This window comes from Impatiens glandulifera, chromosome 2, assembly GCF_907164915.1.
Source record: "Impatiens glandulifera chromosome 2, dImpGla2.1, whole genome shotgun sequence".
NCBI lineage: Eukaryota > Viridiplantae > Streptophyta > Magnoliopsida > Ericales > Balsaminaceae > Impatiens > Impatiens glandulifera.
The window spans coordinates 4,041,181-4,059,813 of record NC_061863.1 but is presented as its reverse complement, the minus strand read 5'-3'; the positions used below and the strand labels follow the sequence as shown (position 1 = coordinate 4,059,813).

Below are 18,633 nucleotides of genomic sequence, written 5' to 3'. Positions count from 1 at the left end.
AAAACATTCGTTATATTGTTTTTAATTTTTAATTAATTTGTCACGTTTTTAAATGAAATTATACTGAGAAAAGTTTTGAATATAATTTTTAAAAATTGAGTATTATTTTTTATTTATCATTTTAATTTGTTGAATTAGTTTGGGTGACTAAAAAATGTGTAATATAAAGAAATATTTGAATGAAATTTGTTTATTTTTCAAAAAAGTTTATAAGGACAAAATTTTGTGTGCGGGTTTACCAATTTGAACGTATTTGTATTTTAAATTAAGTAATTTTTTGAGATATTTGCGTTTAATATTTCCAAATACGTTTGAATATTTAAAAAAAAATATATGTGGAAAAAATTGTATTTTTTTACAAATATGATAAACTAATTAAAAAAATATTAGGTTGAAGTAAGAAGAAAAATATGTGTTCATTGGTGTGTGAAAAAACTTAAATGGCTAAATTATGATAGTCCAGCCTCAAATAATATCGAGCCTATTTCAAATATAAATTCTATAAAAATAAAGTAAATATTTAATATTTTAATTAATAAAAGTAAAAAATATATATGATTGGATGATTGAGTTTTGGTAAAAACCTAATAAAAAAAAAAAAAAAAAAAATCAAACAAACTTCAAGATGTCTAGTGACATTTTAGACCATTCAATCTTTTATCTTTCAAATATAAATATTGGATTAACATTTTTTTAAATTTTAAGTGAGGGTCAATATTTAAATTAACTTATCTAAGAACTCCTTATTTTGTGATTATTTATTTATTTATTTATTATATTTAACTTATTTTTTTAGGTAGCTAAAGAAAGCATAAAATAAAGGTAAGCAAAGAAATCAAATTTGTCTATAACCAAAAACTAATTTATTTCCAAATGTACACCTTGATGCAAAAAAGTAACATCAAAACCTTCCAAATAAACAAATTATATACTATGTAGTTGACTAAAACACCCTCATGAATAATCTATATAAATGATAGCTTCATTCATGCATAACCACACCCACAAAGAAGAAGAAACATACATAAACTTGCAATTACTCCAATTCCAACCAACCAACCATGATGAAGGGATCAATTGTGTTCGTTTTTGGGCTTCTTGTTATATCTTCGAGTGTGATGCTATTGATGCCCACGGTGGAATCCGCTGTAACTTGCCAGGATGCTGTGTCGCAATTGTCATCGTGTTCCACATTCCTTAGAAATCCGGATAACTCTGCCTCCCCGAGTCTTCAATGTTGCTTGGGAGCGAAAGCGTTAGATAAGATAGCATCTGCTTCACAGAGTGATCGAAAGATTTTGTGTCAATGTCTTAAGCAAACAGCTCAGGCCGACACTACAATCAACTATAACAATGCTAAGAAGCTTCCAAAGACTTGCCAACTAGTCACCAATATCCCTATCGACCCTCACGTCGACTGCAACAAGTAATTCTTTCATTTTTTTAAGATAAATTTTTATTGTTTTTATTACCCCTATTCATTTGTGTGTTTTCACATGTAGGGTTTGATGGCTAGAGGATGGTTGGAGAAGCTAAAGAAGTGACTAGTTACTTATGATTACTATTGAATAATAAGTTTCATGCACTCTATTGTCTATGATAGGTTGCTAGATATATTAATGTTGTATAAGGGCAACTATGGTGAGGTCATTTTAACATATATAAAAACTAATGCTCTTAAAAGTAAGTTTTAATTCAGCATGCATATTTTTCAAGTAAAATAATAAACAATTAGATAAAACTAATCATAAATCAAATTAAGTCAATTTTTGAATATATTTAAATCCGGACATACTACTTAATTGGTTATACTTTATTCTTGAAATAATCAATTCAATGAGATATACTAGCTAAGATGAGAATGTTCAATAACAAAGTTCATGATAAGAAGAAAAAATTGTAAGTGATAAACGAGAGTAGTTAACTTAATTTACGATAAAACCAATACAAAAAAGCAAATGAAACCTAAAATGTCATTTAACATATTTGAAATACTTGAAACACAACTATAGTTAACAATTTAGAAAACAATTAATACATAAAACAAAATGATCACCAATAAACACCATAACAAACTATTGTCTCCCACCTACTATATTTAGACTTAGATGAAATAGATTGGATGTATGAGATGGAGTAGAATGAATAAAAAATTAGATATATGACCATATATATTAATCAAATAAATCATATTATCACCGTCATTATAAATTCATTTTAATCAACTTTGTTATTAATCAACATAATTAACTATAACCAACACAATAACAATTTTTCTTATTAAAAAATACAAATATGAAAGTGGTATATTTGTACAACTTATTCATGAATCTAACTTAATTTAATTAATATATTTGTTGAGTATGAATCATATTTGTTCGATTATTTGAATTGACTATATATTCGACAAAAATATATCGATTTTTAATATATCAAAACCTTATATTCGAACTTATATAAAAATTTGATGTTTTTTAGTTCAAAATGAGTCGATAACAGTTTGATGTTTCAGCTAGGGTGTGCTTAGGATTGGGGTGATTGAATACACATTTATAAGATTTTTGCAAATAATAAGGTATTTGACAAACCATATAATTGACAACTGATTTTACTATTGATTCTGAGAACTTATGAACACTAATGGATGCTCACATGCCTTATTTAAGAAGAAAAAAAGTATTAATTGTCCCTTTTTTTTATTCTTTTTTTTAAAATAAAAGAATGGTTCTATTCATCCAGTTCAGATCTTCTGCTACCGATTGCCGTGTTCCCCTGTGGCGGACCAATCAGATTGCAGCATTATTATTTTAATAATAAATCAATCTGGGCAGGAGACGGAGGGAGGGAGAATCCGGAATCCGGGTTTAGGCCCGGGTTCACACCAGACGCCGTTAACGGAAGCGCCTGTTAACGCCAGGAAATAATATAATATTCAGATGATAAACAGATAAGATATCTTCGCTCCGGGACCGTGTCAGAGGGAAGGGTGAGATGCGATGGGAGCGAAGATCTACACGCCCGTTGCACTGACCCTCATGTAAACCCCCCATACCCACCCATGAGAAGACCGCCTGCCTTCAATGAAAATACACTTACACGTCTATGTAAAGACCGAATTGACAGGGAATTTATATTTACGTTTATTAAATATTAATTTAATTTATTAAAAAACACATGCAGCGATATAATATTCGCTTCAATTAATTCAATCTTTTTTTTTCAAGGAATTTTTATTTAATTTTTTTATTTAATTTTTTTTCGCCTCGAGACTCTCTGGAGCGAAGATATATTTGCTTCAATTAATTTTAATAATTATATTTCCGTTTATTACATATTAATTCAATTAATTTATATTTTTTTTAATTAATTGTAATTAATTTTGTTATTTAATTTTTTTTGCCTCGAGACACTCTGGAGCGAAGATATATTTGCTTCAATTAATTTTAATAAAAACATCATATAAACCCCTCAATCCACCCATGAGAAGACCGCCTGCCTGCCATGGAAAGACACTTACCCGTCTATGTAAAGACCAAAATGACATGGATTTTATATTTCCATTTATTAAATATTAATTCAATTAATTGAAGATGACATGCAGCAACCGAACAAATCTTCGCTTCAATTCCTTGGCTACTTTTTTTTTTTATTTCATTTTTTTTGGCTGGGGACCCTCATGAGCGAAGATATATTTGCTTAAATTAATTTTAATAAAAACCTCATGTAAAACCCCCATACCCACCCATGAGAAGACCGCTTGCCTACCATGTAAAGACACTTACCCGTCTATGTAAAGACCAAAATGACATGGATTTTATATTTCCGTTTATGAAATATTAATTCAATTAATTGAAGATGACATGCAGCAACCGAACAAATCTTCGCCTCAATTACTTTTCTATTGTTTTCCTTTTTTTATTTATTTTAATTTTATTGGCTGGAGACCTTCATGAGCGAAGATATATTTGCTTAAATTAATTCTAATAAAAACCTCATGTAAAACCCCCCTACCCACCCATGAGAAGACCGCTTGCCTACCATGTAAAGACACTTACCCGTCTATGTAAAGACCAAAATGACATGGATTTTATATTTCCGTTTATTAAATATTAATTCAATTAATTGAAGATGATATGCAGCAACCGAACAAATCTTCGCCTCAATTACCGGCTAGATTTTTTTTAATATTTTTTGTTTTTCGTTTATTAATAAATGTTAATTTAATTAATTTAAAATGACATGCAGCGATATAATATTCGCTTCAATTAATTCATTACTTTTTTTATTTATTTAAATTTTTTTTCTGGAAAAGAATATTTGTTCGCCTAGACCACGTTCCATGTAAAATGGATTGAATAGTCGCTTCTCGAGAGAACACTTATTCGCCCCTGGTCCCTGTGTCATGTTACATGGAATGAATAGTCGCTTTTCGAAAGAAGACATGTTCGCCCCGGTTACATGAATATATATACCCCATAATATGATTATTTTATAATCATTTCCGCCCGATTCATCTCTCTCTCTTCCTGCCTCCTTTTCACGGCGATTCGTAACCGGCTCCCCGTCGACCGAACCTGAATCCACATCTTCACGACTCCACAATGGTACGTATTCCTGAATAGTAACTTTTCATATTTAGGATTAAGGAACTACTACACTAGATTATGTTATGTGATGTTGTTGTCTCTTTAATCTTTAGGAAACCCTACTCTCAAAATGTCACCTTCACTGTAAATCAATGTTATTTAGGATAAATTACCTATTGTTATGTTTTGGGATATTATTTCCATGAAACCCTAGTACATACTAACAAGGACCGTTTTTTTTAATGCACGTGCAGGCAACTGCCTCAGCATCCGTCCAAAACTTTGACAAAGACTGGATTTTATGCCCAAATCAATTAACAAGTGAAGAGATAGTACTCTTCGTGACATTTCTCCCTTTTTTTCCATATTGTTTAAGTTTTCATCCTGTTTAACTGAAATATTTATGATTGTTCTTAAACAGCACTTGATGCAACAATATGCTAACACATGTGGTGCCACGGTGTCAATGAGGTGGAGAGACGATGTGACCCACGTCATAGCATCCACTGATTCTAATGGTGGATGCGGTCGCACTATCAAAGTATTGAAGGGCATATTGAACGGGAGTTGGGTCCTTACCATTGATTGTGAGACTCTGTTATTCTTAACCCTTTACTGTTAACTCAATATTCATTTTAACATATATGAAACTAAAAACACCTATTGCTTTTATACAGGGATAAAATCATCAATCAGATTTAACTGTTACGTGGACGAGGAACCATACGAGGTGCAGCGAGATAATCATGGGACTGTGGGCGGTCCAAGAGCTGGCAGAATGCGGTATTTGAACAATGTAAGTTTTGTCTTATTCTTACTCCTCCATATGATATTCAATTGTCCATGATTACTAATAATGTTTTGTATTTTCTTTCAGCTGCCCAAACTCTTCGACAGTTACACCTTCATATTTGCAGGGGAATTCATCCCGGCTTACAAACTTGATCTTATGGGGTTTGTAATTGCTGGAGGAGGTACAACTAAAGAAATGGAGAATCCATTTGTCGAGCCCGAGGACGACAAAACTATAGTTGTATACGACAAGTCTCGGCACGATGTTAATGAACTTGTTTGGGTATTTGAGGCAGAGAATCCTCTGAAGACATATTTGGATGTGTTTGGTGTTCCTCACACAAGCTTGCTAGAATCCATTGCTGCTTGTGATTTGCAGCCTTTGTTTTTGTAATAGACACATGTCGGTTTAATTTGTTACTTACAAATTATTTGAATATTTTGCATTCTTGAAAATTCAATGTCATATTTGATTTCAGAATTATCTTTTTTGTTCTTCGAATTGTTTTTTTTTAAAAGATGAGCCTTATATTTAACTAAATCTTGAAACATTAAGAAATACTGTATAACTTGAAGTATAAATTTGATAAATAATTAATATTTTTTAAAACTACTGTCAAAATAATATTTGTAAAACAATTGTCAAAATAATAATGTGAAGAAATCTTCGCTTACTGATTGATTGATTGATTTATTAATTTAATTTCATAATAATTTTTGTCATTTAATTATTAAAATGAAATAATTTTTTTAACAAGTCACCTCACCGCCACCTAACACCTGCCACCTTTTCATTAAATGCTGCATGCAGCAAGCCATGCTGCTAAGCTAGACAACTTTGTACTCTTCTCTCTCTCTACTGTACGACCATTTCTTCGCCGGAGCTATACTACATTGTCTACCATCGACCTCTCCTTCGCCGGAGACTTCATTATAATATCAATCCATCTTCCTAAATTATAAAATGGTATGTTTTTGAATGTCATCTACACCTTCTTTACTTTTCGTCCCAACCTTTTCTATGTTTTTTGAATACTCGACATGAAATGTTCTGTTCTGTTTGATTATCAGGAAGGAATACGTATCAGCGAGAATGATATGGACGAGAATGATATTATTGATTTAAGGTAACATTGTTTAACTTCTCCAATTTTTGTAGTGCACATGTAAGCGAAGATCTCTTCACTAATATATTATTAGATAATATCTTATGAAGCGAAACTATATTCGCCTGATATTACAATCTTCATACTGTTGAAGTGAAGCTTTCTTCGCTTATATTGTTTTCATTTTCCAATAATCTACAAGTTCTGGTTAGTTGAACCTAAATTTCCACGTGTTCAAACTGAACAGCGAATCTGCTACTTGTCGTCGTCAATTGAATTTCGATGGAAACGGCCAACCTTTGGAGGACATCGAATCCAACTTAATTCCACTTTTCGGTAGAGAATTTGAGAGTGAAGAAGAAGGCTACGTATTCTACTTAGCATACGCTAAACTAATAGGATTTGGTATAAGGCGCAGTTCAAAACATGTAGACAAGGAGGGTAAAATACTGGATAGAGTTTTTTGTTGTAGTGCACAGGGTGAACGGGGAAAGGACAAACGTGATGTCTATGTGAAACGTAGACGTTCTGTGACTCGGTTCTGTTGTGAAGCGAAATTGAGGATAAAGAGGGCAGACAATGGAAAGTTCCAAGTGGTAAATTTTATTAGTGATCATAGTCATCCTCTTGCAAGTCCAAAGAAAACTCATCTGTATAGATGCCATAGGAATATTTCTGCAGTTGCAGGCTTACATATCGAGATGGCCACTAACGTGGGAATTCCTCCTAAGTCATCACATGCTCTAATGTCTAAACAAATCGGTGGAAGGGAGAATCTAGGTTTTCTTCCTGAGGATTACAAAAATTACCTGCGCACGAAAAGAACCAGAGAGTGTAATTTTGGGGAAACAGGGGGTGTATTAGAGTATTTGCAGAAAAAACAATCCAATGATCCTGGTTTTTATAATGCTTTTCAACTTGATGCGGACGATTTGATAACGAATATTTTTTGGTGTGATTCCAACATGCGGTCCGATTATTCATACTTCGGAGACGTGGTCAGTTTTGACACCACATACAAGAAGAATAATGAAGGTCGTCCAGTTGCGCTTTTTGTAGGTGTCAATCATCACAAACAATCAATTCTTTTTGGAGCAGCTCTATTATACGATGAAACTGCGATCACTTTTGATTGGTTGTTTGAGACTTTCACCAAAGCTATGCATGGGAAAAAACCAAAAACCATTCTTACAGATCAAGACGCGGCCATGGCTAAGGCCTTGGCGTCTCAATGGCCCGAAACAAATCATCGTCTCTGTATTTGGCACATATTTCAAAATGCAGCCATACATCTTAGCTCGGTGTTCCATAATTTCAGAGATTTTTCTAAGGATTTTTCTTCGTGTATATATGATTTTGAAGAAGAGATAGAGTTTGTTGAAGCTTGGAATCAAATGTTGACAAACTACGGGCTTGAAAACAACGATTGGTTGAAACGCATGTTTAGCATCAGGCGAAAGTGGGCATTAGTGTATGGACGACAAATGTTTTGTGCTGATATGACGACAACACAGAGAAGTGAGAGTATGAACAGTATGTTGAAACGGTACTGCTCCTACAAACACAAGTATTTAGAATTTTTCAAACACTTTGAAAGACTACTCGATGAAAGAAGATATGATGTGTTGAAGGCTGATTTCAAATCAATTACCAGCCAACCAAGTCTTAACTATCCAGTTTTGATCTTAAAGGATGCCTGCAAAGTTTACACCCCAGAGGTCTTCAAGTGCTTTGAACAACAATGGTTTATGTCGCATGATTGTGGTGTAGAAATGTTAGAGGATGTCGACACACACAGAAAATACAAGGTAACACCCCACACTAGGAGATGCTCTCATACAGTTACAGTTCATAAGAATGACGATAAGAATATCGAGTGTAGCTGCTGTAAATTTGAATTTGGAGGGATTTTGTGTGCTCACATCCTAAAGATTTTCACAACGATTGACGTGTTGAAGATTCCTCCGGCGTTGATATTGAAGAGGTGGACAAGAACAGCCAAAGATGGAATATTTGGAACTGATCCAATCGTGGACAGTACTAATGTTGATCCGAGTGAGCTTCATAACATAAGATACAGAGATTTGTGTGGGTTGTCCATGCATTTATTTACCAAGGCAGCCGAAAGAGATGACACTTACAATCATGTCAAAGAAATCATGCTGAGCCAGTGCACATTTGTGGATAAAAAATTGCAGGAGAGTATAAATATGCAAACTCCACCAACTGGTTTATCACGTTTTGCCGAGGGTGCCCCTGTTCAAGCAAAAGGAATGAAAACTAAGAAGCCAACAAAGTCTGGTAAGAGAAGGAAAGTGGACTGGAGAAGAACTCAAGAAAACGAAAATCAACAAGAATAACTAGTGAATCACATATTCCGGTATGAAATTGCTGACTTACCTTCTTTACTAATAATTGTGTTATTAATATTCATATAATAACATACTTTTAAATAAATTTGATATTCCTTTCCATCCATCAAGTGCAATGCCAACGACAACTCCTCAGTTCTCAACTCCTCAACAATGGGACAAAAGTTTCAGCATGGACGCCAATACTCCGTTCACTGTTCTTTTGTCATCTCAACTATCGAATTCCAGTTTCATGTGAAATCTGATATGTATATAGTATTGTATGTACGGTGGATTTGAAACAAAGAATAAGGTCGAATGTATGCATGCGAAGTTTTATGAAATACCAAATGAATGACCACACTAATTCATTTCTAAAAAATTACAAACACCTAAATCAATCGAATATTTATTCGCCCCCAGTGAACTAATATTAAGTATCCTTTTAGTGTTTTATTGAGAAAATGAAACATAAAACTGAGGCGAATATGTGTTCGCTTGAACCTCACCATGTATCTCGGGCGAATATTTATTCTCCTCATATTTGTCTGATGAAATTGATCTTTATGTTGAAACTAGTATTTACATGTCGGGGTAAGTGCAGTGACATGACAAGTCATCCCGCATCTCATGGATGAGATGGTTGCTTTACATTATCAATAATTTGAGGCGAATATGTATTCGCTTAATCGAAAATATGTATTAGAGGCGAATATTTATTCTCTTCATATTTCTTTCATGAAATTCGAGGCTTCACATACATATTTTATGAAGAGAAGGTCTTTGAAGCGAATATTTATGCGGCTCATGTTTATTTCACTTAATTTATTCATTTAACACATAATTGAACAAGTATTTGAAAATCAAATTTCATAAAAAACACACTTCATGTATACACGTTCATTAGTGTGAGGATGTGAAGTAACAATTTTTGAGAATTGAAATTACACAACATATTCTTTATTGTAACAATAAATCATTACAATTATAGGAATAGTTTAATTACCCCATCTGTCTATGAGTACATTATTGTACTCATGTGAACTAAAATTCTTTGTAAAATTAAATTACACAATATGTATACAGTTCCTAATTCATTGACTTATCCATTTACGGCAGGAATTGTAGACCTTGCTCCTGGCCTTGTTGAGCTCCGAGCCAATGACACGCCAACAGTATTCCATCCTCAATGTCTTTATTTGGTTCCTCACATTTCTTTTAACTCCAAAGCCAGTTTTCCACCCCTTCACCTCACCTTCATACGTCTCCATGTGTCTCATGCAAAAAATGCCGCAGTCAGTGTAATTCTTTGAATCCTGCCACGGCAATTTCAGACATATCTTTTCCAAACCGCCATACTTTTTAGCAAGAACGGGGTCTACGTCGTTCATATATTGTTGAATGTAGTCATCCTGATACATCATTACAAACAACATTATGTAATGCATTTTAGTGCTACTAGAATTCCAAAATTGAACTATTTTAAATTTTAATTGTAGTGTCATACCAAGATTTGTGCATTCTTATATCTTCTTTCGAAGGGCGATTGCATAGGTGACTGCCGGTTATCAATTACTTGAAATTGCCTTTGTATGAAGTTATAGCAAACAAGGTAGAAATGTCTGTCATCAATGATTGGGAAAAACAACTGTAGATAGAATTAAAAAAGATTAGATTTGAACTGAGTGGTAAATGATATTATAAGGTATGACAGCCAGAGATGTACTTACGAGGTCCACTTCCCAGAGGTCCATTTTTGAAATTTGGAAAGCCCGACCTTCTAGACAGAACCTGTCATTGAATTTTTCTCGCGTAGTTATCCCACCTTCACGAAAAATCTGTTTACAGCAGTCTTTAGTCTCACAAGAATAACATAATTGATAAATAACAGTGCTAGTACAACTTACGGTGAGCACGGTTGTGTAGAAAATCTTCTTGTAACGACGTTTGACATTTTTCCTAGAAAGGTCGTGCAAAATGTATGACCAAACGTCAATAATCATACTGTCTACCCAGGTTTGATCAGCCATTGTAAGCATGTCCCCGCGCGTCACGTGTAGACATAGGTTATCCGCAATAAATAACATTTCACTGCATGAAAACAGCAAAACATGTTTCAAAATGGTGTACAAATCCTATTTTTTAGGAATAATTAAGCATTTGCAGGAAACATTACCTTGGATCAAGTCCTCCAGCAAATACGAAACCCACGAAAATCTTCTGAAAGTTTGTTAGTTTTTTTTCATCCCTAAACATTTTATTGAAATATGGGGTTTTCAAAGCTTGAGGCAATTCCAATGCTTTAAGCCATTCTTTGGTTTGCATGTTTGGACGAGAAGAGCCAGTTTGAAGTGGCGGTAGTATACTGGAGATGCCTTCTTCCAGTTCATTCTTTACTATCTCCAAAGAAGAGGCCGTTTGAAGTGGCGATGGTAGACTGGAGATGCATTCTTCCAGTTCATTCTTTACTATCTCCAAAGAAGAGGCCGTTTGAAGTGGCGGTGGTAGACTGGAGATGCATTCTTCAGGTTCCTTTTTAACTATCGCCAAAGAAGGGGAGTTTTTGTTGGTTTCGGTTTTGATGACATCGGTTAACCAATCAGTTTTCAAATTTCGGGGGACTTTTCTTTGAACATTTAAGGCCTTTGAAGGTCCGGCTTCCTCTTTATTTGGGATAATTTGGGTAGAAGGCAAGGCTGGGGTGGTTGGAGCGCTGGTGTTCGTGTTGGTTTCTGTTTTGGGAGTAATTGTGTTGGCTTTGGGTTTGGCTTGTGCCATTGGAGGGGCTGGTGTTTTGAGTGGAGGAATGGGGTTGGCTTTGGCTTGTGCCATTGGAGGGGGTGTGGTTTTGAGTGGAGGAATGGGGTTGGGTTTGACTTGTGCCATTGTAGGGGCTGGTGTTTTGAGTGGAGGAATGGGGTTTGCTTTGGGTTTGGCTTGTACCATTGTAGGGGGTGTGGTTTTGAGTGGAGGAATGGGGTTGGCTTTGGCTTGTGCCATTAGAGGGGGTGTGGTTTTGAGTGGAGGAATGGGGTTTGCTTTGGCTTGTGCCACTGGAGGGGGTGTGGTTTTGATTGGAGGAAGGGAGTTGGCTTTGGCTTGTGCCATTGGAGGGGGTGGGGCTGGGGTTTTGGTATCTGTTTTGAGTGGAAGGGGGTTCTTGTGGGATTGGGGTGTTGGTGTGAGGGTGGGTTGTGTGTGGTCTAGGGTGTTTAGAGGATGGGTGTTGGATTTGGCTTGGTTGTCTGCGTTGATATTTTTTTGAATGTTGGGAGAAAGTGTGCTCTTGTTGGATGGGGCCGTTGGTGGGTGGTTGGCTTTTGTCTTCGTTTCGGTGGTGGGGGTGAATGTGTTCTTGTTCGATGGGGCCGTTGGATTGGTGTTGGCAGGGTTGTTGGTAGGAAGGGTGTTCCCTTTCCCTTGGGTGGTGGCTTCCGTGTTGGGGTTAATGCCACTTCCTCTAGGCTGCTGCTTTTTGTTTTGGTCCAGACTCCGCTGTAAGCCTTCCCTCAGGATTGCATTGGAGTTTAGCACCGTGGCCAATGGCTCAAATGCAGATTGTACAAGTTCCATGGCGTTTATCTGGTGCATCTCATTCAGATATTTAGCCCCTTGTGCCAATTCTTCGGCAGCGGCAGCAACCTTCCTCAAACATGACGCCATGTTTTGTGTAATTGGAGCATGCTCAGTTGGATGGTCATCTCCAGTTTGTGGTGGTGTTGGCTGCACATTTTGTTGCATCGGTGGTTGCTCATTCGGAATGGCTATGCGAGCAACCACCCTACCATGTCCAAACCCCCCCTGTGCAGCCTCATACTCAACCCTTTCGTACATCTTCTTCTCGTCCCAGCATCCTAGAATAGGAAAACTCCTTGAGATCTTACTGTTTACCTTGAACTCAACCACACGGTCCAAGTAGCACAACTGATACATTAGCATGAACAAATATATGTTACGTTCAAAGTCATCAAAAAATTATGAATGGACAACCTCCAGCCAATAGATTTCTACACTCACCAAAAGAAAGGTTAATGGTCCATGGAAATAGGATGTCTTCTTTGCTTTCCACTTATAAACACTGTCGACTAGCCCGTCTAACGTGAACTTGCACCAGTTGTAGTCTTTGATTTTAGATACATCCTGGAGGGATTTCAGTACTTTGAATCTGAAAACAAAAAAGTAGTGACTCAAGCCATGTAAAATGATATTGAAGTTCTAAATGAGATCACAGAATTAATGCTAGGTTCTTTGGGTTTACCTGCACTGTGGATTTTGGGATGTCCACAAAAAACTGGATACAACAAACACCACGAAGTCCATCTTGAAGTTACTGTCTCCTTCTGTGTTCTGTAGAATTTTGTCAGGCATTTGGTAGGTTGAAGGACCTCCACTGTTCTCGAATCCCCATCTCCTTCTCCACGCCGTGAGATGGTCCTTGTACACCTTGTCGTCCGTGTGATTTCCTAAACACTCTGCCACAACTAATTCACCTCTGGGTATGTTCAATACACATTGAACATCCTCTTCATCAATCTGCATCTCCTCTCCACTGTGTAGGACGATGCTCCTCCTTCTGGGATTGAATAGACTCACAATGCACCGTGAGAATTGAAGTGGGCATTTTGATATGCCAAGTGACAGAAGGGAACCAAATCCTATGTCCCTCACAGCCTGCTTCTGTTCTTCAGATAACCTGTTAATCAGGTGATGAAGGCCCGATGGAGAGGTTCTGCTCTTGAAATCGACATCAGGGTCACGAGTCCTTCTTCTTTTCTTCTGAACCTGGTTCTCACTAAGTGCTTCATTCGCCGCGTTGGCCAGAATATCCAGTGGTGTCGTGGGCGCGCCTGATGCATCGGGTTTTCGTTTCCTTTGTTGAACACTAAATTATCATTAGCAAATTGGATTACTTACCTAATCCAAATATAGTCAAATTTTAACAATTGTAACATTCGCGTAATTACCTTAGTGTGTTCACTTCAGTCGTGGATTCAGTATATGGAACTATTTGCATATCGGAATCCTGATTCTGAGATGTTAAAGTCACATTTAGATTCGAACGACCTAAACTAAGAAAACGAAATAGACACAAGCATGCAACCGTAAACACTTCTTACCATTTTCGCTGGAGCCGAAGATACTAACCGGAATAGAAATGGGTTCGTAGTCGAAATGCCGGAGACGAAAGCGCTAGGTCAGATGGTAGAATAACCTGGGTGTATTACGGCCGGATTCGGGCTTCAGATGTTTTACAGTTTTACTTTGCAAAGTGCACTGTTAGTGTGAATGTATTTTCATGAGGCCGTATCGGATTTCACAAACATGAATAAGGAGTTTCTCATGAACTTCGTACGAGTCGAAGCGATATTCGCTTTTGTAGTGTGAAAGGTAATTATGCATTATGAAAAGTAACATACTACAATAGACGAGGATGTATTCGTGCAGAACTCCGCAATGTACGAATATATCTTCGCTTAGTACATGTCTTTCTTGTTTCACATTATTTGAAAAAAAATTCGCACAAAATGAACAACTATTTGCTTCTCAATGCTGAATAAGCGAACAAATCTTCGCTCTGCCAATCTAACAGATCGTATCCAATCTAAAGGAATGACATTTGATTCGATGGTATGTTCGCTTCTTTTCATCTATAATTACATGAATTCATGTGTGTAAAAATAGAAAAATAAAATAATTTGCAACTTTATTAAAATATACTATTTTTAACTTTTTGTGATGTGACAACAATAATGCACACTGTTCCGATTTGACATGTCATGACAGGCTTAATACTTTTACTGAATCCATAGATATGAAATGATTTCTTTATAGGGTTTTATACAAAAACACACTTCTTTTTCAATGATGACATATAATTTCTGCATGATGTGACAAAACAAAGGACTGCCTACTGATCCGCCAGGTCATTTGAGCGAATATTTGTTCGCTTAATGTCAGTTATAATAATTTCATATAATATGAAATAAAGGGAAATTTAAAATACATTTAATTTTGGTCTACACATACACGGTTTAGTGTCTTTCCATGACAGACAAGTGGGCTTCTCATTGTTGTGTATGGGGGGTGTACACGGGGGACAGGTCGAAAACAATTGTGGCGAAGATTTCTTCGCTTATTGAGTTAGTTTAGCTCAGATCTCTTCCCTGTTCGTATAGCAATACTATTATAGTATTATATTGAATATAATTTTATAATTATTCATGAAAATATTTTTATTAATGTTGAAATAATTTTTTATCTAATATAATGTGAATGACAATATTGAATTATTTATTTTATTTTATATTATTAAGTGTTATTACTTTTTCGTGAATGAAATTACTTTTTCATGATGTGACAAAGTGACTACACACTGTTCGGATTTGATATTTCATCACGGGAAATTTACTTTTTCTAAATCAATAGATCTAAATATTTTATGAAGAAAACAGATTTTCTGTTTGCTATAAATGTAGGGATTATATGAACAATCTTCGTCGGCAGCATGAAATATCTATTGAGCGTTTTTGTTGAGAGTGTGTGTTTTTTTCATATAGTTTGTTGGGATGTATCATTTGGGAGATTCTCTGTGATGGAAAACTTGTACAATGAAGATCAACTGGTGGAAAACATCTTCAGTTACCACGAATGCTTGGTAACTCAAGTAGAAACTACCGATCAAATGAAGATCATGCGTGTACACTGCTGGTGGGAAGCGCCAACTGTGGGAGATTCCCTGGGATGGAAAACATCTCAAGAGATAACTCAACATGTGTATGACCCCAGTTATGCGTGAGAGATCCGCTGTGGTTGCTTCAATGGAGATGCCTTGAAGCTGGAGATGCAGATGAATATTGTTAAAATGTACAAATGTTTATGAAACGGGGAAATGTTTATGAAACTTGTAATGAAAATTTGTACGTCGAATTATAATAATTATTTGTTATTTATATTTTCATGCAAATGTCATTAAACATTAATAAAATAACGAATTTGTTAAAAATAATAAAGTATTATCATATCTACTCTTCTGGCTAAGTATACGTTGCCCATAAGTCATATCATTGCCATAATTTTAAATGTAAGTTTTGGTCCGATTCGATGTGTAACGATTATAAATAAAAATTAAATGTGATTAACGGATAGAAATTGAAAAATTGTTTGTAGCGAAGATTTATTCGCGGCGTGTATTTTCCTCCCACATTCATTCATCATTTTGGTCTTCACATACAAGCGTTGGTGTACTTACATCAGGTGTAAAGGGTCTTCTCATGTAGGGGTTGTGTGATTCACATGTACGTCAACTTAGAATTCATTCAAGCAAAGATTTATTCGCTTCAAATTAGTTCCTAATAATTTGCAATTTTCACTGAACACGAATATATGTTCGCTTCTTTTCATATATAATTAGATGAATTCATGTGTTTAAAAATTGAAAAAAAAACATAATTTGCAACTTTATTAAAATATAATATTTATTAATTTTTGTGATGTGACAACAATACTGCACACTGTTCCGATTTGATATGTCATGAAAGGCTTAATACAGTAATCCATAGATATGAAATGATTTCTTTATAGGGTTTTATACGAAAACACACTTCTTTTTTCAATGATGAAATATAATTTCAATACATTTTCGTTCAATGTGGTCGACCTCAAATATGAATATCAAGCGAATAGTATTTCGTTTCGTAACAATGTTGTGTTTAATATAGAAACTTACAGGCGAATGATTCTTCGTTTTCAAATTCATTACAGTATGACATGAAAGTGTCAACAATAATATGTAACTTCAAAGATTGGATGCGACATCATCTTTGTTTTCAAGGGTTTTACGGGCGAAGAAATGTCCGTTCGATTTACTGATTAGATACTGTGTAAGGAAGCGAACAACCAATCGATGGATCAATCTAAGGGGTTTACATGAACAGATCAGTTGTTTTACATTATACTTTGAATTGATCATGACATCCAAATTGCAATCAAAGAATCAAACATAACGACAATGAGTCGATTTATATCACTCCAGAATAAACTAACTACATAATGTAAAATATAACTTCAGACTATAATCAAACATAACTTCATAATATTGTTGAATACACAAAAACATTCCATAATCCGTTTACATAAGTACTGCACAGATTAACCAACAATATAACTGTTCAACAATACAAATGAAGCTCTAGTCTGATTCATGAGAGGATGACTCGTCTATCGGTCCTGTCAGCGACACGACCTCATGTTCGATGACGGGTGGAATGTATAGCTGAATGGCTTCGTTCACAGCATTGATCCATCGGTTGGGGATGAAAACCGTCAAAGAATTTTCAATTATTGATGCGTACTCAAAGTAAAGATGGTGAGGAGTAAACATGAAGTCCTCCGGAGGATTGTGTCCATTTGAAGGTAGGGGATTCCGTAGGCCAAATTGTCTGTATATGACAGTTGTGCAGTAGGAGGTAGTTCCCTGAAGGCCCAACAAAATGATGAATGGAGAACCCCTCATCTCGTACATCATTTCAGTAAACAGATACCACGGAACAATGAACCTAATTGGGTGAATATCCGAAATAAAATTCGGAGGCACGAGTCCATTGACCCTTTGCACTTGTAGATTGGCAAAGGAAGTGTATGGAATTGAAGGACGGGGCAACCAATGCAACTTGTCTAACAACCAGAGGTATAGAACCAAAGGTGATCCACGGCGAGAATAGTTGTTTTCCTCGGGAACAAATTCGTTAAGACCAATTAATGTCTCAGCAAGTACCAGGCTAGCCAGGTTTGGGGCGTTTCCCATCAGTGCAGGAACTACCTGCAGGATCCTTTCCGAAGGTCGGCGTCCTGCAGCCGGACATAAAAAAAAATGAGCCAGAACCACAAGCATGATCAGTTTGCTTTGTGTGTGGTTGATGGTCCTCTCAGCTCCCTGGACACGCCAAATGTACTCGTCTATGTTTGTCATATTCAGAAATCCATGTTGGAGGGTAAACAAAAGAGCATCAAACATTGTACATCCATAGAAGCTGTCATAAATGTGGGCGGCCATATGAGGATCTTGATGGACAGGCAAGATCATGAGTGCAAGACTACCACACCTAAGGATTGAAGCAAAGTCCTCTAGCGTCGGGCATATGTGCATTTCCCCAATAACAAAAGAACGAGAGTCCGTATTCCATCTGCTTTGCATGTGGGCCATCAGTCCGTCGTTAACGTTTATTCGTAATAGAGGAAGAATCTCATCTACATGATAGACACTAAAAGGTACAGGGTCATCGTTGATCAGACTTAAGTATCGCTCCAGCTGTTGCTGCGATAAAACAAGCATGTCTGGGTCAATCTCTACATCCATCTTATGAGTTTTACGCTAAAGGAATGAAGGAAAGACACCGGTAGATAGAGATTTGGGAAGGAAAGAGTCAAAACAGAGAGAGAGGTGAGAGTGAGAGTGGAGTGTGAGAGTGAGAGTGAGAGTGAGGGTATGAGAGTGATGAAGTTGATACATCAGTAGTTGAAGTAATAAATGAGTTTTCATTCTTGAATTCACATCAATACATAACTCCGGTAGGTGCATTACATGTTGTGAAGATATCTTCGTATTATATTTTTTATTTCTTGTCAATACGAATATATATTCGTCTAGGAATTTGAAAACATATATTGAAGAAGATATCTTCGTCTCCTAGTTTCGAAATATCGACTGTACCCCAAAATAAATTAAGAAGATATATTCGTTTAGGAATTTCAAAATATATAGTGAAGAAGATATATTCGTCTAGGAATTTGAAAACATAT

At 35.8% G+C, this 18,633-nt stretch overlaps 1 protein-coding gene across 1 annotated transcript; it reads left to right on the top strand.

Moving 5' to 3' along the window:
* Positions 1–1,061: 1,061 nt before the first annotated feature.
* On the top strand, positions 1,062–1,430 carry LOC124924171 (non-specific lipid-transfer protein-like). Its single transcript, XM_047464245.1, has one exon. The coding sequence runs from the start codon at positions 1,062–1,064 to the stop codon at positions 1,428–1,430; it is 369 nt and encodes a 122-aa protein (XP_047320201.1).
* The last annotated feature ends 17,203 nt before the right edge of the window (positions 1,431–18,633 follow it).

Coding starts and splice junctions, on each gene's coding strand:
- LOC124924171 (XM_047464245.1), top strand. CDS start 1,062: ATGATGAAGGGATCAATTGTGTTCGTTTTTGGGCTTCTTGTTATATCT.